The sequence below is a fragment of the Bombina bombina genome, chromosome 5 (genome assembly GCF_027579735.1).
Source record: "Bombina bombina isolate aBomBom1 chromosome 5, aBomBom1.pri, whole genome shotgun sequence".
Taxonomy (NCBI): domain Eukaryota; kingdom Metazoa; phylum Chordata; class Amphibia; order Anura; family Bombinatoridae; genus Bombina; species Bombina bombina.
The window spans coordinates 970261903-970284228 of record NC_069503.1 but is presented as its reverse complement, the minus strand read 5'-3'; the positions used below and the strand labels follow the sequence as shown (position 1 = coordinate 970284228).

General features: G+C 37.2%; 1 protein-coding gene across 1 annotated transcript in view; it reads left to right on the top strand.

Annotated features, from left to right (window-relative positions):
* The window catches only part of MMP16 (matrix metallopeptidase 16), a 539583-nt gene that overhangs the window by 304532 nt on the left and 212725 nt on the right, over nt 1-22326 (top strand). Inside the window, exon 4 of the mRNA XM_053715178.1 lies at nt 4409-4713. Within this exon, the coding sequence (XP_053571153.1) occupies nt 4409-4713 (305 nt within the window). The remainder of the gene's footprint in view (nt 1-4408; nt 4714-22326) is intronic.

Genomic DNA, 22326 nt, shown 5'->3' with positions numbered 1-22326 from the left:
ACAAGGTTGAAATTAATTATGGATACATCAAGATCAAGCAGGATTTATGCAAGGTAGAAACTCCACTAGAAACATGAGACGGCTGCTTGTTCTAATTGAAAATAGTTGGATTAAAACGCATAACCAGAAAAATAAGAAGGGAGACAAAGATGCAGCCATTATCACTATAGATGCCGAAAAGGCTTTTGATTCAATTACTTGGGATCACCTATATACTACCTTAGAGAAATTTGGTATTACGGGTCATTTTAGTAATTTCAAAAGATTGATATATAATGATCCTACCTCTTCTCTACTTATAAATGGGTCTCTGATGGATAGGTTAAGGTTAGCCAGAGGGACTAGACAAGGATGCCTGATTTCCCCATTACTATTTAATCTATGCATTGAGCAGCTAGCAATTTATCTAAGAAAAGAGTTAGAAGGTATTGCAATTGGTAGACAAAAAGTAGTCTTATCTTTATATGCGGATGATCTTCTGATATTTCTGGGGAATTCAAGGAAAAATATACCAATGTTATTAAAATTATAAAATCTTTTAGCTCATTTTCTGGATACAAAATTAATATAGCCAAATCTGAGATACTATGGTTAAGCAAAACCGAGGACAGCATAGAGCATACCCCATTGGTCTGGTATGAAATTAATTATAGCAAACTATGGGAATCTATTGCTGCAAAGCTAGTAATCTGGGCAAAATTTCCGTTGTCAATATCGGCCAAAATACATTTGATTAAAATGATATTACCACCAAAGGTTCTGTTTCTCTCTCAAAATATTCCTATATTATTATAAGAAAAAAGATATTAAGACTTTTCATAAGCAATGCTCCAAATTTCTATGGGAAGGGAAAAAAGCGAGAATAGCTTTGCACAAACTAATGCAAAATAAAAAATTTGGAGGGTTAGGACTACCTAATTTAAAATATTATAACTGGGCCTGCCTGTGTAAAGTGGCTGCGGATTGGATAACGGAGAAAAACCTAGTGTCTCCCCTACAAATCGAATCAGAGTTAATGGCTCCATCATCACCAGTAGGGCTTTTACATCTTACAGAAAAATATATTTCAAAGTCAATAAGAGCTAGAAAAACAATTTTTAATATAATTAGAGCTTGGAATAAACTGCTCGGAGAGTTACAGATTGATTACCAGCTGTCTGAATATTTACAAATATGGGGTAACCCTGCATTTGCGGCAAGTTTAGTTACTAAGGTTTTTCAAAATTGGAAATCAAAGGGGTTAAGATATATCAGACAATTAGAAGATCATAATTTGAGGACAATTAAAACCTTTGAAAATTTAAAACAAGAGTTTGATCTGTGGGATAAAGAGTTCTTCGCTTATCTGCAGATCAGGCACTATTACTTTGCACTATTAGAGAAGTATGGGAACAATTGGGCGCGGGGAGTAGTGGATCATGGAATTAGACTTTATTGTGCTGGGTGGACATCAATCGCTATTTGGTATGACATGGTAATGGAAAAAAAGTGAAAGAACATCTTGGGGTATGTATAGGAAATGGAGAAAAGATTTTACTGATATAACAGAAGAAAGAATTCAACAATCTTTTAACTTAATACAGAAATGTACTAAATCACAGGCTATGAAAGAATCTCATATGCATGTTTTAAACCAAGCATATATATCCCCAGATAAGATAGCTAAATGGTATCCGGAGGGAATAATATCCTGCTCAAGGTGCTTGTATGTTAGTGCAGATCTCATGCACTGCTTATGGGTATGTCCTAAGGTCAAGAAATTTTGGGCAAAAATTAATTTTTGGCTCAATAGATTTTTAAATAAGTCAATAAGCTTGATGCCCACAGATATAATCTTCTTACATGATAATTCCCAGCCAATAGAGAATATTAATTTAATTAACACGGTTATATTGATTGGGAGAAATATTATTTTTAGCTCATGGAAATCTAGAGGTAGCCCAAGTTTAAGTAGTTTTATTAAGAAGATCTTTATGCAGATTAGCTTAGAACAACATGAGCCAAATCGAGGATCGGAACTTTTTGTAAATAATTTTTTTTAGAAATGGATAAAGATTATACTATCTCTCACAGAAGATAGTCAGAAACAAATAACAGACGTATTTAAAAAGTCAGATTATTTCTGTATGTCAGTTTTGACAGGAGATTTCCCTGAGTTCTGGCTAGATTGATTTCCTGTGGTTTTGTCTTGGAGAAGTTTCCTTTCGTGTGGAGACGGGGGCCCTCGTTCCCTCCCCTCCTGTTTTTTTTTCTCTCTCTTTTTCTTTCTTTTTCTTTCATATTATTTTTTGCTGTTGGAATTCGGAGAAATGGTATGACAAAGCTTTTGCAGATAGGATTATGAACTCGATATGATAACAATGTATGTTATGAGGTTATTATATGTAAATTTCATACATAGGTGCAATCATGATGTGAGAGGTATAATTTGCTGTGATACTGATGAGGTTCTATTTGCACACTCGGTATCTTTACCTTTTATGCTCATATGTTGAGAGATTGCATGATTGGTAAGAATACTGTAGATGTAATTTTATTTAAATAGAAGAAGTAACAATCCTAATGTACAGAACGTAATTTTGATTGGAATCAGACATATTGATTTTTCTTTCTTTTGTTTTTTTGTTTCTGTATTGTCTATGTTTGTGAAAAAGATAATAAAAAATAAAAAAGATTTAAAAAAAAAAAGAAATAAGACATTTTTAAAAGGTTAAAAATGTTGTGAATGGTTTAGAGGGAGTGGGGAGTGTGTTTAGGCTTGACTAGTAAAATTCAAAAAAGAGGAGTATGACGGAACTAGCTTAGGAGATACATCACCATACTTAGGTTTCTGATGTTGTAGGTGTTAGGATCACTAGAAAGGATATCATTGAAGCGAGTAAAGAATAGATCAGAATGCTCAGTATGGAGGTCAGAGCTGTGACATCAGAAGTAAAGCCATTAAATTATGTATCGGAGCTACAGCACAAATGTATGTGCAAAATTAATAAAGTAATTCAATATAAGGTCTTGGGGGACTGGTGAGAGTGTTGAAGCATTGTCAAGAGGAAATATTCAGGCAAACTGAGTACAAGGGGATCAGTAATAAACCTGCGTTTGAAGTGTTAATTATTTAGTGATAATAAGTCATGCCAGAAGAAATATCTGTCTGGCATTGGCTAATTTAAGACAGCATGCAAGATAAAACCTTTGTGTTATCAATGTAGAGATACATGGGAATAAAAAGGAACAATTAATTTGAATAAAGGGGGTGTAAATAGAGTAAAGCAGTTGGCACCACTTTGAGTTATTAAAACAAACAGTTACTAAAAGGGAACATGTAACTGAATAGGATATGGTAAGTAAAGAGCTTTTTAGAAGCTGGTTAGAAGAATAGGACTTTATGAGAGGACTGCAAATACCACCTAAGCAGAAGAACTGCAGAAAGAGGATATTGTCATCCCTGTCAAAGGCAACTGAGAAATAAAATAGGAGAAGTATATAGAAGTATTTTACTTTTACAGTAACTAGTTCATATGTGACCTATGTGAATATTGTTTCATTAAAATGATGTGGACAAAAGCCAGATTTTGTATAATGTAGAAAAGAGTAGTAGATAAGAATTTGGATACCATGGTAGTTGGAGGGTAAATTGAGGTCAAGGGAAAGATTAATTAATATTGCTGCTTGCTTGAAGGTTGATGGAAATGTACCACTTGTAGAGGAACGGTTGAACAGATGTGCAAGTACTGGAGCTAGAGTAGAAGGATATGAGTTAAGTTGGGAAGGAATGTTATCATGACAATAGAAAGGTCTGAGGGTGACATGAATCAAGACACTTCACAAAGTAACAGTGTGTGAGTTTAGAAAAGTGGATTTGTTGAGAGAGAGAGTAATGTTATTTACATGGATTTATTTTTCTTGAGATAGTTATTGATGGAAATCCATCAAAGTTTGTGATGTCAAGGAGGATGTTGAACATAGTTTGAAAATTCCTGTGGGCCAATGACATTGATGTTTCTAAAGATAAAGAACTTGGAACATGTTTGGAGATTTATAAAGACTGTAATTAATAAGGTTATGGACAGAAAGTGGTTCATCACACTGAGTAGAAGGGGTTAATTGTGAGAGGCAAAGGATGGAAGCTAAAGAAGGAGTTTAGAGGCAAAATAAGCAGTAGTGTTATCAACTTACTAAAAAACATTTTTTATAAACATTTAAACTTACTGAAAACATTCTTTTATAAGTTTAGCTGGAGAGTTAATCATTTTTATTAAACCTTTCATATGTTACATATTATCTTTTCTTACATATTCATACATATTCAGGTTTTTTGTTACAAGTTTATATAAGTTGAAATAGTTTGTTGTATTACAGCTTTTGTTCCCATAGATAACTTATCATTGTTGACATTTGCCTTTTATTCTAGTATAAAGAACGTCACTCCAAAAGTAGGAGATACTGAAACGCGCAAAGCCATTCGCCGTGCCTTTGATGTTTGGCAGAATGTAACTCCGCTAACATTTGAAGAAATTTCATACCATGAATTAGAAAATGGCAAAAGGGAAGTGGACATTACAATTATCTTTGCATCAGGTTTTCATGGAGACAGTTCACCGTTTGATGGTGAAGGGGGATTTTTGGCACATGCTTACTTTCCAGGACCTGGAATAGGAGGAGACACACATTTTGACTCAGATGAACCATGGACACTAGGAAACCCTAATCATGATGGTAAGTTTTCCTTCCGCATACTTAAGTATATACTGTATGTGATACAACATTTTGTATTGTGTAAATATATATGTTCTTTCTAAATATATTGGTCAATTCTTTATATAATTTGCTAAGCATTATGGTCATATATTTTATAAGGCTTCTGCTGATAAAATAAGTTATGACACAGCTGTTTCATTCAAAGGAATGTATACAATGAGTTTTAGAGATAATTATGATATACATACTACAGCTTTGCAATCTTGTGAACCATTTATTTGCAATAGTCTTATTAATGGTTTATTTAACTCTGAGGACAGAAGACATTTTTGAGATGCTTGAAGTCTGTAAATGCATTCTTGTTAGCCTGATGTAAAATATGCAACCACTTCTGTAGTAACCACATACTGCATTGTTGGGAACTCAAATGGTCACACTGTACTTTAACCCTTTATTGGACTCACAGTAAAAATGATTAAATCGATTTTGTATGTAAGAGAGAGTCAATTAAGCAGTGAATGGGGCATACAGGTGGTTTGTGGGATAATATGGCAGACATTTTTTTAAGGTAAAGCTATGAGGTGGTTTCCTGCCTCAGAGAAAAGACCTGGCTACATAGGAAGATTAAAAGGGTTGTGCTTTGCACACCACAGCATTTATATGCTTAAAGTGACATACACATGAAACAAAATACTCTGTGTTAGAGCATTTTATTATTGCATTGTTGGTTCCATATAAATGCCAGTGGTGGTCAAAATAAGCTTCACAACAGCAATACACTATTGGGAGCTATCTTAACATATCTGGTGAGCCAATGACATGACATATATGTGCATAGCCACCAATCACCAGCAAGCTCCCACTTGTGCGTAACTGCTCCAGAGGCTACTTAGGTGTAATTTTCAATAAAGGATTCCAAAAGAAAGAACTCAGTGTCATGTCATTTAAAATATCTCTTAACCGGACACTGAATCCATATTTTTTCTTTTCGTGATTCAGATACAGCATGCAATTTTAAGCAACTTTCTAATTTACTTCTATTATCAAATTTTCTTCATTCTCTTGGTATCTTTATTTGAAAAGCAAGAATGTAAGTTTAGATGCCGGACCATTTTTGGTGAACAATCTGGGTTGTTCTTGCTGATTGGTGGATTAATTTAACCAACCAATAAACAAGTGCTGTCCAGCGTCTGAACTAAAAAATAGCTTAGATGTCTTCTTTTTCACATAAAGATATCAAGAGAACGAAAAAAAAATTGATAAGTAAATTAGAAAGTTGCTTAAAAATGCATGCTCTATCTGAATCACACAAAAAAAATTGGGTTCAGTGTCCCTTTAAAGAACATGCTGTGCCTGAACTTTGAAAGTTTAATTCTGTCTCTTTAAGATGAACAGCTTTAGCTAGAAATAGGCAACTACTATAGCACATTCCTATGAAACCATATACCTTGTTTATATATTTACTTTAACTGTAGTTCATTATCTTGAATTTTACTTTTGGTTTAAGAAAATAATAAACATTAAAAATAAGTAACTGAATATTCATAAAGTTATTCTCATAGCCTTGCACAATAAGAGTCAACATTAACATTATATTAAATCCTATTTTAATATTAATTTGGTTATTCTCATAGTGTGTCCATTAAAAACAGTACAAATATTTTATTTTCAAGTGCTTTTAAATACAATTTCACTTTTGATATTTCAATATTAAAGGGACACGACACCCAAATGTTAATCACTTAAAAAGTGATGCAGTATATCTGTAAAAAGCAGACTACAAAATATCAAGTCGACATTTTGTAAAACAAGGAAAAAAAATTACCTCAAAATGTACTCAGTAGCCACATCCCACTGCGAAGGGGCTTTAACCCCTTAATGACCACAGCACTTTTCCATTTTCTGTCCGTTTGGGACCAAGGCTATTTTTACATTTTTGAGGTGTTTGTATTTAGCTGTAATTTTCCTCTTACTCATTTACTGTACCCACACATATTATATATCGTTTTTCTCGCCATTAAATTGAATTTCTAAAGATACCATTATTTTCATCATATCTTATAATTTACTATAAAAATTTTTATAAAATATGAGGAAAAAATGGAAAAAAACACACTTTTTCTAACTTTGACCCCCAAAATCTGTTACACATCTACAACCACCAAAAAACACCCATGCTAAATAGTTTCTAAATTTTGTCCTGAGTTTAGAAATACCCAATGTTTACATGTTCTTTGCTTTTTTTGTAAACTATAGGGCTATAAATACAAGTAGCACTTTGCTATTTCCAAACCATTTCTTTTCAAAATTAGCGATAGTTACATTAGAGCACTGATATCTTTCAGGAATCTCTGAATATCCATTGACATGTATATATATTTTTTTTAGTAGACAACCCAAAGTATTGATCTAGGCCCATTTTGGTATATTTCATGCCACCATTTCACCGCCAAATGCAATCAAATACAAAAAATCGTTCACTTTTCACAAATTTTTTCACAAACTTTTGGTTTCTAACTTATTTACAAACAGCTTGTGCAATTATGGCATAAATGGTTGTAAATTCTTCTCTGGGATCCCCTTTGTTCAGAAATAGCAGACATATATGACTTTGGTGTTGCTTTTTGGTAATTAGAAGGCCGCTAAATGCCACTGCGCACCACACGTGTATTATACCCAGCAGTGAAGGGGTTAATTAGGGAGCATGTAGGGAGCTTTTTGGGGTAGTTTTAGCTTTAGTGTAGTGTAGTAGACAACCCCAAGTGTTGATCTAGGCCAATTTTGGTATATTTCATGCCACCATTTCACCGCCAAATGCGATCAAATTAAAAAAAAACGTTCATTTTTTCTCAATTTTAGGTTTCTCACTGAAATTATTTACAAACAGCTTCTGCAATTATGGCACAAATGGTTGTAAATGCTTCTCTGGGATCCCCTTTGTTCAGAAATAGCAGACATATATGGCTTTGGCATTGCTTTTTGGTAATTAGAAGGCCTCTAAATGCCGCTGCGCATCACACGTGTATTATGGCTAGCAGTGAAGGGGTTAATTATGTAGCTTGTAGGGAGCTTGCAGGGTTAATTTTAGCTTTAGTGTAGAGCTCAGCCTCCCACCTGAAACATCAGACCCCCTGATCCCTCCCAAACAGCTCTCTTCCCTCCCCCACCCCACAATTGTCCCCGCCATCTTAAGTACTGGCAGAAACTCTGCCAGTACTAAAATAAAAGGTATTTGGCCCTTTTTTTTAAAAAAAAAAAAAAAGCATATTTACATATGCTGATGTGTAGGATCCCCCCTTAGACCCCAACCTCACTGATCCCCCACCAAACTGCTCTCTAACCCTTCCCCTCTGCAATAATGGGCGCCATCTTGGGTACTGGCAGCTGTCTGCCAGTACCCAGTTTTGTAACAAAATGTGCCTTTTTTTTAAAAAATTTCCCTTTTCTGTAGTGTAGCTTCCCCCCCCCCCACCGAGACCAACCCCCAACCCTTTCCAGGACCCTTAGATTGCATTTTACTGTATTTGTGTTTTTAACTTTTAACTTTTTTTTCTGTAGTGTAGCGGTTCCCACCCGCTCCCGCCCCGTGCACGCGCCCGCCCACCACCCCCGTGCACGCGCGCACTCCCGTGCGCGCCCCCGTGGCTTCCGCCCCCTATCCCGCCCCCCTCCACTCCACATAGAGCACCGATGGCCGCCCACCCGCCTCCCACGTAAGCTCCCACCCACCGATACCGGCCATCGATGTCCGGTGCAGAGAGGGCCACAGAGTGGCTCTCTCTGCATCGGATGGCCAAGGGGGGGTTATTGCAGGATGCCTCCATATCGAGGCATCACTGCAATAACCGGAAAGCAGCTGGAAGCGAGCAGGATCGCTTCCAGCTGCTTTCCAGACCAAGGATGTACGCCACACATCCTCGGTCATTAACTGCATTTTTTTTGAGGATGTGTGGCGTACGTCCTTGGTCGTTAAGGGGTTAAAGGGATACTAAACCCATTTTTTTTTCTTTAATGATTCAGATAGAGCATGCAATTTTAAGCAACTTTCTCATTTACTTCTGTTATCAATTTTTCTTCGTTCTCTTGCTATCTTTATTTAACCCTTTGAGTGCTAATGACAGCTCTGAGCCGTCATAGAGTTTCCCACTCTGGTGCTAATGACTGCTCAGAGCCGTCACTAGCACTCTCCCACCTTGAGGGAGATCTGGTGGCTCCCATCCGCTCCTAGCCCAGCTATCATGCCTGTAGAGTGACAGGCATCGCCGGGGCTTCCCATTTTGTGTGGTGACGTCACGCGCAATAACGTGATGACATCACCACGCAACTTTATTTATACTTAACAATGTTAAGTATAGGAGCAGCTTAGAAGTGCTGCTTAGAAGTATCTCAGGCATCATTGGAAAGGTAATCGCCTATCCTTTCCAGCAGTTTAAGTCTTGGGGGTCTGAAAAGAAAAAAAAGTTAATAAAAATGTTGTTAAAAAAAAATAAAAAAAAAAAAATCTTAGAACCCAGGTGGGAAAGTGCTTAGCACTCAAAGGGTTAAAAAGCAGCAATGTAAAGCATAGGTGTTTACCCATTTTTGGTTCAGAACTTGGGTTATGCTTGCTTATTTGTGGCTAAATGTCAGCCACCAATAAGCAAGCACTATCCATGGCGCTGAACCTGAAATAGGCTGGCTCCTAACCTTTACATTCCTGATTTTTAAATAAAGATAGCAAGAGAATGAAGAAAAATTCATAATAGGAGTAAACTAGAAAGTTGCTTAAAATTGCATGCTCTATCTGAATCATGAAATAAATAAATTGGATTTAGTATCCCTTTAACCAGCCAGGCAGCTTGTCCTCCTAGGACTTGCAAAAAAGCATCATGCATTTGGCATGTGCAGCATGGTCACTTTAATTCCCTCCTCTGTTAGCTGTTGTTTTGTGAGGTTTTGTTTTGTTTGTTTTTAGAGCAGATGACAATAAAAAGCATAGCTCTGGATCAAGAAGCACTTATTCTAATCTAGAGAGTTGATTTTTGTTAAAATATATTTTCTTTTACTTTAGATATTCAGGTGACATTTTCATGTTAGATTTTTACAGTAATGCTGCATCACTTTCAAGTGATTTAGCATAAAAGTATTATGTCCCTTTAACATTAGCATTATAGAAACATCTGATAGTAGATTTCAGCACAGGTAACATTTGAATACCATGGGGCCAATTTACCAAATGTCGAACGGACATAATCCGCTGTAGCGTATCATGTCCGCCCGACATCGTTGAATGCCGACAGCATATGCTATAGGCATTTAACATTGCACAAGCAGTTCTGGTGAACTGCTTGTGCAATGCAGACACCTGCAGATTCGTTGCCAAATGGCCACAAGCAGGGAGTGTCAATTAAACCGATCGTATTCGATCGGGCTGATTGCTGTCCGCCGCCTCAGAGGTGGCGGGTGAGTTAGGAAGCAGCGATATTAAGCCTGAAGGCTCACACTGAAATAGGTGCATTAGGCACAATACGGCCGGTAACAAATTGGCCCCCCTAACTTGAACATCATAATAAACCCACAGGTAGTAATGTTGAAGAAATGTTTTTCTGAGAAAGTAATTTGATAGCATTTCTGCTTCATAAATATGGGCCAATAGATTGATATGTTTACTTGTATTAAGTTGTAGACATTACCCTGTCTGAAAACTTGAGAATGATTCACTTGTTTTAAAACCTGCAAGACATTTTTATAATTTTATCTCTGCATAATTTAATCTTCAGACTTGATCTCAAATGTTTCTTTAAAGCTATAAACTACACCACTTTTTATTTTATTTTTAACAAAAGTACTCCACCATCTGTCACCTGAGTGAAAATATATTATTTTTTTCTTATACAGTTTTAATGTCTGAGAATTTCTCTCTCTCTTTTTTTCTTCTTCTTCGATAAAAGCAATGCTGCAACATATTTCTTATAAATGGGTTTGGAATCACATCAAATACCTGCTTTTTGCTTCAGAGCATAAATAACATGCTCCTTATTTTTTTATTTTTTTTAAATGTGAGGTAAAATCTGTAATTTATCATTATGTCACTACATAAATGACTGTATTTATTCTCTTATCCATCTTAGTACTGAATTGCTGAATATAAAATGTTTTACTGTAATATATTAAGAAAATTGAATAGAATAAAACAATGCAGGCATCTTCCACTATGCCTGCTGTTTTCAAAAATCAATGTTACAATTACAATAAGTTAGTATCACCTAGATTACAAGTTTTGCGTTAAACAGTGTGCAAAACTAACGCCAAAAAGGTTGTGTTATTTCACTCTCCATAGCGCTGCCATTACAAATTACTGAAAAGCCTCCTTGTGTGTGCGATATGGCGGCGATAAGCTCCATACCGCACAAAATCCAAAGGCTGATTTGGCGTGCTCGTGCACGCTTTCCCCCAACGACATCAATGTGGAGAGATTGTTAGAAAAAAAAAACTAACACCTGAAGTGCAGAATGAAAATCTCCTTAACGCAACCCCATTGATGTCTATGGGGAAAAAAAGTTACGTTTAAACCTAACACCCTAACATAAACCCCAAGTCTAAACAACTGCTGCCCCGACATCGCCAACACCTAAATAAAGTTATTAACCCCTAATCTGCCGCTCCCGACATCGCCGACACTAATAAAAATTATTAACCCTTATTTTGCCGCTACCCGACATCAGCGCCGCTAGAATAAAGTTATTAACCCCTATTCTGCCGCTCCCGACATCGCTGACACTATAATAAAGTTATTAAACCCTAAACCTCCGGCCTGCCATATCTCCACAACTAAATAAACCTATTAACCCCTAAACCGCCGGCCTCCCACATCTCTGCAACTAAATAAACCTATTAACCCCTAAACCGCCGGCCCCCCACAACGCAAAACACTAAATTAAACTATATATACAGTATATAACTATATGTTTTATATATAACTATATTTAAATAAATAAAAACTTACCTGTGAAGAAAAACACCCTAAGTTTAAACTATGAATTAACCTAACATAATTATTCTAATAAAATAAAAAAAACTACCAATTAAAAAATCAAAATTTCAAATTTAAAAAACTTACGAGAAAAATAAAAAAATCGAAAATTACAAAAAGTAATAAACACTAAATTACGAAAAATAAAAAACACTAAGCTTACAAAAAAAAAAAAAAAAAATTATCAAAAATAAAATGAATTACACCTAATAGCCCTATAAAAATAAAAAAGCCCCCCAAAATAAAAACACCCCCTAGCCTACAATAAACTACCAATATCCTACCAATAACCCTTAAAAGGGCATTAGTGTACTTTATAACACTTTAGTTATGAGTTTTGTGAAACATTTTTGTGGCGCAAAGCTCATAACTACTGGTTTCAGATGGCGGTATGGATCGTGTCGGTATAGGCTGTAATGCAAGCACTTTAGCCTCACCGCACAACCTGTAATATCGGCGCTATGAAAATCCCATGCAAAAACTTTATTTTTTTTGAGTGCGGAATGGACGTTGCGTTACAGGCTTAAATGCTTTTGCAGTATAGCTATACCGACACGACTCGCAATAGCTGCGTTACTGCCATTACACTGAAATTGCCATTTTTTCAGTTAAAAGCCGTAACGCAAAACTCGTAATCTTCCTGTATGTTAGGTATTTTTAGATTTTATTTATTATTTTGTAAAAGCCTAGGGTTGTCACATTTTGTGTACATCAAATTAGCATACATTTGCATAATTACACTGATCTTTTAATTGATTGATATATTTCCAATAAGACACACTTACAGGTTAACCATTTATTTTCTTATCATTTATCTAATTTCATTAGAGTTGTTATTCATCATGGTTGTTTTGGGGTTTTTTTAACTTGATTTCTATGCCATTCTATCCCATAAGACGTGCTACTGTTTGAATTAGCTATGCCATCCAAATTATAAACACCATGGGGCATATGTATCAAGCTCCGTATGGAGCTTGATGCCCCGTGTTTCTGGCGAGTCATCAGACTCGCCAGAAACAGCAGTTATGAATCAGCTGTCACAAAGACCGCTGCTCCATAACCTGTCAGCCTGCTCTGAGCAGGCGGACATACATCGCAACAATACAACCCGATCGAGTACGATCTGGTTGCTTGACACCCCCCTGCTGGCGGCCTATTGGCCGCGAGTATGCAGGGGGCGGCATTGCACCAACAGCTCTTGTGAGCTGCTGGTGCAATGATGAATACGGCGAGCGTATTGCTCGCTGTATTCAGCAAAGTCTGGCGGACCTGATCCGCACTGGTGGATCAGGTCCGCCAGACTTTCATAACTAGAGGCCCAAATATTAGCCACATTTGTCTTTCTTTTTCTTTGATTGAATAAACAGAAAAAAACAGGGTTTTCTCTTGTATTTTACAGTGTTATTTTAAAGGAGTTACCACACACTGGCACAGAAGTCAAATATAGGAAGTAAATGCAAAAAAAAAAATAATAATAATATTGGTAGTGGTTGTCTAATGCAAAACTTGACAAATCCACTGAGTCAGGATGCTATGACTCATCAAAATAGGGGCCTGAAGCCTTAAATTGTGAGTTCTGCTGAACTACATATTATCCAGCCATACTGCTCTAGCTGGTAGAATTTTAAGGTTCTCTCTGTGGATTCTTACAATTTGATGTAAATTATATGCAGCTTTTTGGGCATTTCTGTTCCAATGCATGCACAGGGACTATCATTTCTGTCATGCTGAGGTTGATTCAAAACTGGCCCAAATCAGCACAAGGCCACTGATCTGCATCCCTGGTAAATAATCAGTTCCATCTGTAGTTCTGAAAACTAGGGGTTAAATCACTAATGCTGTGTTGATCAAGGGGGTTATTCACAGTTGTTTGTTCACATTTGTGGCAATCAAACAGTTAAATTACTGCTCCAAAAATTGTTTAGGCATCCCACTTGATATTCCTGTGTTTCTCAGATATTCTTGATTGCCCTTGTCCATCAATTAGTTAATTCCCTGTTCTACATCACGCACACTATGAAAACTGAAATAAATTGGTTTAGCTACAGTTTGAACCATTTTTCTATGTCCTGTTTTAGTTGCTTTTATTTCACTTGAGTAACAATATATGTTCATGACATGCAAAATGATCAGTTTCATATAATTTTACAATTAACAGTTTTAAAATATGTAAACACACTGAGGTCTATCTATCAAAGTGTCAACCGCAAATACGCCGGAATTCTGCATATTAATTGTTGCGAGATTGATCTGACCTAGTTATCAAAGACTCAAGACTGGCAAAAGTTGAAATTTGTGACGTAACATACGATCCGCCGGTCTAAATCCGACGCAGATCGATGCTTACGTTATTACAGATGTTCTGAATACACCTTCGGCTCTATTTGACACTTTTTCCCATTTATCAAACTTTTAACAGGTACGCTCGCGGCTATTCGGACGCAGCTTACCTGGTTTTCAATCCGCCACCCTTGAGGCCGCGGATGCCGTAGAAATCAATGGAAGTATGAAAGCACCAATAGCTTATGTTCGATGCTGCAAGAGAATGAAGCATAACTTATTGATTTCTATGGTAGAAAAATAGTTACATTTATACCTAACACCCTAACATAAACCCTGAGTCTAAACACCCCTAATCTGCCGCCCCCGACATCGCCGCCACCTACATAATGTTATTAACCCCTATTTTGCCGCTTCCCAACACCAACGCCACTAAATAAACTTATTAACCCCTAAACTTCTGGCCTCCCACATCACCACCACTAACTAAACCTATTAACCCCTAAACTGTCAGCCCCCCACATCGCAATAAACTAAATTAAGCTAGTAGCCCCTAAACCTAACAACCCCTTTACTTTAAATAAAAATTACAACATCCCTATCTTAATATAAATTAAAACTTACCTGTAGAATTAAAAGAAACTAATTTTAAACTATTCATTAACCTACCCTAACTATTATACTACAATTACATTAAACTACCAATTAAATTAAATAAATTACATATTAAAAAAACCTAACCCTACTAAAATTATTTAAATCTACAATTAAACATTATTACAAAGTCCTAAAGTACAAAAAAAACACTAAATTACTAAAAATAACAAACCAAATTATCAAAAATAATTTTTTTACACCTAATCTAATAGCCCTATCAAAATAAAAAAGCCCCCCCAAAATAAAAATCACTACCCTACAATAAACTACCAATGGCCCTTAAAAGGGCCTTTTGTGGGGCATTGCCCCAAAGATATCAGCTCTTTTACCTGTAAAAGAAAAATACAAACAACCCCCCAACAGTAAAACCCACCACCCACCCAACCAACCCCCCCCCAAATAAAATAACTATCTAAAATAACCTAAGCTACCCATTGCCCTGAAAAGGGCATTTCTTTCATGTAATTAGCAAGAGTCCATGAGCTAGTGATGTATGGGATATACAATCCTACCAGGAGGGGCAAAGTTTCCCAAATCTCAAAATGCCTATAAATACACCCCTCACCACACCCACAAATCAGTTTTACAAACTTTGCCTCCTATGGAGGTGGTGAAGTAAGTTTGTGCTAGATTCTACGTTGATATGCGCTCCGCAGCAGGTTGGAGCCCGGTTTTCCTTTCAGCGTGCAGTGAATGTCAGAGGGATGTGAGGAGAGTATTGCCTATTTGAATGCAGTGATCTCCTTCTACGGGGTCTATTTCATAGGTTCTCTGTTATCGGTCGTAGAGATTCATCTCTTACCTCCCTTTTCAGATCGACGATATACTCTTATATATACCATTTCCTCTACTGATTCTCATTTCAGTACTGGTTTGGCTTTCTACTAAATGTAGATGAGTGTCCTGGGGTAAGTAAGTCTTATTTTCTGTGACACTCTAAGCTATGGTTGGGCACTTTTATATAAAGTTCTAAATATATGTATTCAAACATTTATTTGCCTTGACTCAGGATGTTCAACGTTCCTTATTTCAGACAGTCAGTTTCATATTTGGGATAATGCATATGAATAAATCATTTTTTTCTTACCTTAAAAATTTGACTTTTCCCTGTGGGCTGTTAGGCTCGCGGGGGCTGAAAATGCTTCATTTTATTGCGTCATTCTTGGCGCGGACTTTTTTGGCGCAACTTTTTTTTTTCTGTTTCCGGCGTCATACGTGTCGCCGGAAGTTGTGTAATTTTTGACGTTCTTTGCGCCAAAAGTGTCGGCGTTCCGGATGTGGCGTAATTTTTGGTGCCAAAAGCATTTAGGCGCCAAATAATGTGGGCGTCTTTTTTGGCGCTAAAAAAATATGGGCGTCACTATTGTCTCCACATTATTTAAGTCTCATTATTTTGTGCTTCTGGTTGCTAGAAGCTTATTCACTGGCATTTTTTTCCCATTCCTGAAACTGTCATTTAAGGAATTTGATCAATTTTGCTTTATATGTTGTTTTTTCTATTACATATTGCAAGATGTCCCACGTTGAAGCTGAGTCAGAAGATACTTCTGGAAAATCGCTGCCTGGTGCTGGAGCTACCAAAGCTAAGTGTATCTGCTGTAAACTTTTGGTATCTGTTCCTCCAGCTGTTGTTTGTACTGTTTGTCATGACAAACTTGCTAATGCAGATAATATTTCCTTTAGTACTGTTACATTACCTGTTGCTGTTCCGTCAACATCTAATATTCAGAGTGTTCCTGATAACATAAGAGATTTTGTTTCTAAATCCATTAAGAAGGCTATGTCTGTTATTCCTCCTTCTAGTAAACGTAAAAAGTCTTTTAAAACTTCTCATTTTTCAGATGAATTTTTAAATGAACATCATCATTCTGATACTGATATTGGTTCTTCTGATTCAGAGGATTCTGTCTCAGAGGTTGATGCTGATAAATCTTCATATTTATTTAAAATGGAATTTATTCGTTCTTTACTTAAAGAAGTCCTAATTGCATTAGAAATTGAGGATTCTAGTCCTCTTGATACTAAATCTAAACGTTTAGATAAGGTTTTTAAATCTCCTGTAGTTATTCCAGAAGTGTTTCCTGTCCCTGGTGCTATTTCTGAAGTAATTTCCAGGGAATGGAATAATTTGGGTAATTCTTTTACTCCTTCTAAACGTTTTAAGCAATTATATCCTGTGCCATCTGACAGATTAGAATTTTGGGACAAAATCCCTAAGGTTGATGGGTTGTCTCTACTCTTGCTAAGCGTACTACTATTCCTATGGCAGATGGTACTTCCTTTAAGGATCCTTTAGATAGGAAAATTGAATCCTTTCTAAGAAAAGCTTACTTGTGTTAAGGTAATCTTCTTAGACCTGCTATATCTTTAGCGGATGTTGCTGCAGCTTCAACTTTTTGGTTAGAAGCTTTAGCGCAACAAGTAACAGATCATAATTCTCATAGCATTATTATTCTTCTACAACATGCTAATAATTTTATTTGTGATGCCATCTTTGATATCATTAGAGTTGATGTCAGGTATATGTCTCTAGCTATCTTAGCTAGAAGAGCTTTATGGCTTAAAACTTGGAATGCTGATATGTCTTCTAAGTCTACTCTGCTTTCCCTTTCTTTCCAGGGTAATAAATTATTTGGTTCTCAGTTGGATTCTATTATCTCAACTGTTACTGGAGGGAAAGGAACTTTTTTACCACAGGATAAAAAATCTAAAGGTAAATTTAGGTCTAATAATCGTTTTCGTTCCTTTCGTCACAACAAGGAACAAAAGCCTGATCCTTCATCCTCAGGAGCGGTATCAGTTTGGAAACCATCTCCAGTCTGGAATAAATCCAAGCCTTTTAGAAAACCAAAGCCAGCTCTCAAGTCCACATGAAGGTGCGGCCCTCATTCCAGCTCAGCTGGTAGGGGCAGATTACGTTTTTTCAAAGAAATTTGGTTCAATTCCGTTCACAATCTCTGGATTCAGAACATTGTTTCAGAAGGGTACAGAATTGGCTTCAAGATAAGTCCTCCTGCAAAGAGATTTTTTCTTTCCCGTGTCCCAGTAAACCTAGAGAAGGCTCAAGCATTTCTGAAATGTGTTTCAGATCTAGAGTTGGCTGGAGTAATTATGCCAGTTCCAGTTCTGGAACAGGGGCTGGGGTTTTATTCAAATCTCTTCATTGTACCAAAGAAGGAGAATTCCTTTAGACCAGTTCTGGATCTAAAAATATTGAATCGTTATGTAAGGATACCAACATTCAAGATGGTAACTATAAGGACTATCCTGCCTTTTGTTCAGCAAGAGCATTATATGTCCACAATAGATTTACAGGATGCATATCTGCATATTCCGATTCATCCAGATCACTTTGAGTTTCTGAGATTCTCTTTCCTAGACAAGCATTACCAGTTTGTGGCTCTACCGTTCTCGGTGCCCTTCTGTCTGTAATCAGAGAACAGGGTATTGTGGAATTTCCTTATTTGGACGATATCTTAGTACTTGCTCAGTCTTCACATTTAGCAGAATCTCATACGAATCGACTTGTGTTGTTTCTTCAAGATCATGGTTGGAGGATCAATTTACCAAAAAGTTCATTGATTCCTCAGACAAGGGTAACCTTTTTAGGTTTCCAGATAGATTCAGTGTCCATGACTCTGTCACTTACGGACAAGAGACGTCTAAAATTGATATCAGCTTGTCGAAACCTTCAGTCACAATCATTCCCTTCTGTAGCTTTATGCATGGAAATTCTAGGTCTTATGACTGCAGCATCGGGCGCGATCCCCTTTGCTCGTTTTCACATGCGACCTCTTCAGCTCTGTATGCTGAACCAGTGGTGCAGGGATTACACAAAGATATCTCAATTAATATCTTTAACACCGATTGTACGACACTCTCTGATGTGGTGGACAGATCACCATCGTTTAGTTCAGGGGGCTTCTTTTGTTCTTCCGACCTGGACTGTAATTTCAACAGATGCAAGTCTGACAGGTTGGGGAGCTGTTTGGGGGTCTCTGACAACACAAGGGGTTTGGGAATCTCAGGAGGTGAGATTACCGATCAATATTTTGGAACTCCGTGCAATTTTCAGAGCTATTCAGTCATGGCCTCTTCTAAAGAGAGAATCGTTCATTTGTTTTCAGACAGACAATGTCACAACTGTGGCATACATCAATCATCAAGGAGGGACTCACAGTCCTCTGGCTATGAAGGAAGTATCTCGAATTCTGGTATGGGCGGAACCCAGCTCCTGTCTAGTTTCTGCGGTTCATATCCCAGGTATAGATAATTGGGAAGCGGATTATCTCAGCCGCCAAACGTTACATCCGAGCGAATGGTCTCTTCACCCAGAGGTATTTCTTCAGATTGTTCAAAGGTGGGGACTTCCAGAAATAGATCTGATGGCCTCTCATCTAAACAAGAAACTTCCCAGGTATCTGTCCAGATCCAGGGATCCTCAAGCGGAAGCAGTGGATGCATTGTCACTTCCTTGGAAGTATCATCCTGCCTATATCTTTCCGCCTCTAGTTCTTCTTCCAAGAGTAATCTCCAAGATTCTGAAGGAATGCTTGTTTGTTCTGCTGGTAGCTCCAGCATGGCCTCACAGGTTTTGGTATGCGGATCTTGTCCGGATGGCCTCTTGCCAACCGTGGACTCTTCCGTTAAGACCAGACCTTTTGTCGCAAGGTCCTTTTTTCCATCAGGATCTCAAATCCTTACATTTAAAGGTATGGAGATTGAACGCTTGATTCTTAGTCAAAGAGGTTTCTCTGACTCTGTGATTAATACTATGTTACAGGCTCGTAAATCTGTATCTAGGGAGATATATTATAGAGTCTGGAAGACTTATATTTCTTGGTGTCTTTCTCATCATTTTTCCTGGCATTCTTTTAGAATTCCGAGATTTTTACAGTTTCTTCAGGATGGTTTGGATAAAGGTTTGTCTGCAAGTTCCTTGAAAGGACAAATCTCTGCTCTTTCTGTTCTTTTTCACAGAAAGATTGCTAATCTTCCTGATATTCATTGTTTTGTACAAGCTTTGGTTCGTATAAAACCTGTCATTAAGTCAATTTCTCCTCCTTGGAGTTTGAATTTGGTTCTGGGGGATCTTCAAGCTCCTCCGTTTGAACCTATGCATTCATTGGACATCAAATTACTTTCTTGGAAAGTTTTGTTCCTTTTGGAAAGTTTCTGAATTATCTGCTCTTTCTTGTGAGTCTCCTTTTCTGATTTTTCATCAGGATAAGGCGGTGTTGCAAACTTCTTTTAAATTTTTACCTAAGGTTGTGAATTCTAACAACATTAGTAGAGAAATTGTGGTTCCTTCATTGTGTCCTAATCCTAAGAAAGAAGGAGAGATCATTGCATTCTTTGGATGTAGTTAGAGCTTTGAAATATTATGTTGAAGCTACTAAGAATTTCCGAAAGACTTCTAGTCTATTTGTTATCTTTTCCGGTTCTAGGAAATGTCAGAAGGCCTCTGCCATTTCTTTGGTATCTTGGTTGAAATCTTTAATTCATCTTGCTTATGTCGAGTCGGGTAAAACTCCGCCTCAAAGGATTACAGCTCATTCTACTAGGTCAGTTTCTACTTCCTGGGCGTTTAGGAATGATGCTTCGGTTGATCAGATTTGCAAAGCAGCAACTTGGTCTTCTTTGCATACTTTTACTAAATTCTACCATTTTGATGTGTTTTCTTCTTCTGAAGCTGTTTTTGGTAGAAAAGTACTTCAGGCAGCTGTTTCAGTTTGAATCTTCTGCTTATAATTTCAGTTTTTTTCATTTAATCTTTATTTTGGGTGTGGATTATTTTTCAGCGGAATTGGCTGTCTTTATTTTATCCCTCCCTCTCTAGTGACTCTTGCGTGGAAAAATCCACATCTTGGGTAGTCATTATCCCATACGTCACTAGCTCATGGACTCTTGCTAATTACATGAAAGAAAACATAATTTATGTAAGAACTTACCTGATAAATTCATTTCTTTCATATTAGCAAGAGTCCATGAGGCCCACCCTTTTTTGTGGTGGTTATGATTTTTTTGTATAAAGCACAATTATTCCAATTCCTTATTTTTTATGCTTTCGCACTTTTTTCTTATCATCCCACTTCTTGGCTATTCGTTAAACTGATTTGTGGGTGTGGTGAGGGGTGTATTTATAGGCATTTTGAGGTTTGGGAAACTTTGCCCCTCCTGGTAGGAATGTATATCCCATACGTCACTAGCTCATGGACTCTTGCTAATATGAAAGAAATGAATTTATCAGGTAAGTTCTTACATAAATTATGTTTTGTATGGGCATTGCACTTAATAGGGCATTTAGCTCTTTTACTGCCCAGACCGTAATCTAAAAATAAAACCCACCCAAAAAACCCTTAAAAAAACTCTAACCGCCAACGAAGGATTCATCCAACCGGCGAAGTCCTCATCCAGGCGGCAAGAAGTCTTCATCCATGCAGCAAGAAATCTTTATCCATGTGGCAAGAAGTCTTCATCAGTAGGGTTAGGTTTCTTTAATATGTAATTTATTTTATTTAATTGGTAGTTTAATGTAATTGTAGTATAATAGTTAGGGTAGGTTAATTAATAGTTTAAAATTAGTTTCTTTTAATTATACAGGTAAGTTTTAATTTATATTAAGATAGGGATCTTGTAATTTTAATTTAAAGTTAGGGGATTGTTAGGTTTAGGGGTTACTAGCTTAATTTAGTTTTTTGCGATGTGGGGGGCTGACGGTTTATGGGTTAATAGGTTTATTTAGTGGTGGTGATGTGGGAGGCCAGAGGTGTAAGGGTTAATAAGTTTATTTAGCTTATGGTGGGGTCAGGGAACATCAGGATGGGGTTAATAACTTTATATAGGTTGCAACGGGGTCGGGGAGTGGCAGGATAGGGGTTAATAACTTTATTTATGTTGCGGCGGGGTGGTGGAGCGGTGGGATAGGGGTTAATAACTTAATTTAGGTTGTGGCGGGGTCAGGTAGCGGAGGGATATGGGTTAAACATTTTAGTATAGTGGCGGCGTTTAGTGAAATGGTATAAATAAAGTTGGGAAAAACACGAATAGACGCTAGATCGATGACTGTTAGTTAACAACAGTCCAATGCTCATTGCCCCGTACTTGGTGCTCGTGTTTTTGACTGCTTTTTTTTATAAATAAGGAGAGCGTATTGAGATCCGCGGCCGCGATGTTAGGCGAGTGTATTGATGCCGGCAAATGCAACATAGTTAACGCTTTGATAGTTATCCCCCACTGAATCATAAATAATAATTCTGGAGATCACATTTCAGTTGTGTGACTATCTCTGTATGTTGCATTGTGACATATAGTAATTCTAATTGAGTGTCTTCAAATAGTTTGAATGGTTTAGAAAAAGAAGTAAAAAACAAAAAAAAAAAAATCTACTAAGCTGCAATACTATGGCCCAATTGGTGATAACTCCCCAAGGTCAGGGATCGTTTGGAGGTATGCTCTTTTCTCCAACATTGGTGTGTCCGGTCCACGGCGTCATCCTTACTTGTGGGATATTCTCTTCCCCAACAGGAAATGGCAAAGAGCACAGCAAAAGCTGCCCATATAGCCCCTCCTCTGGCTCCGCCCCCCAGTCATTCTCTTTGCCGCTCTGAACAAGTAGCATCTCCACGGAGATGGTGAAGAGTATGTGGTGTTAGTTGTAGTTTTTTATTCTTCTATCAAGA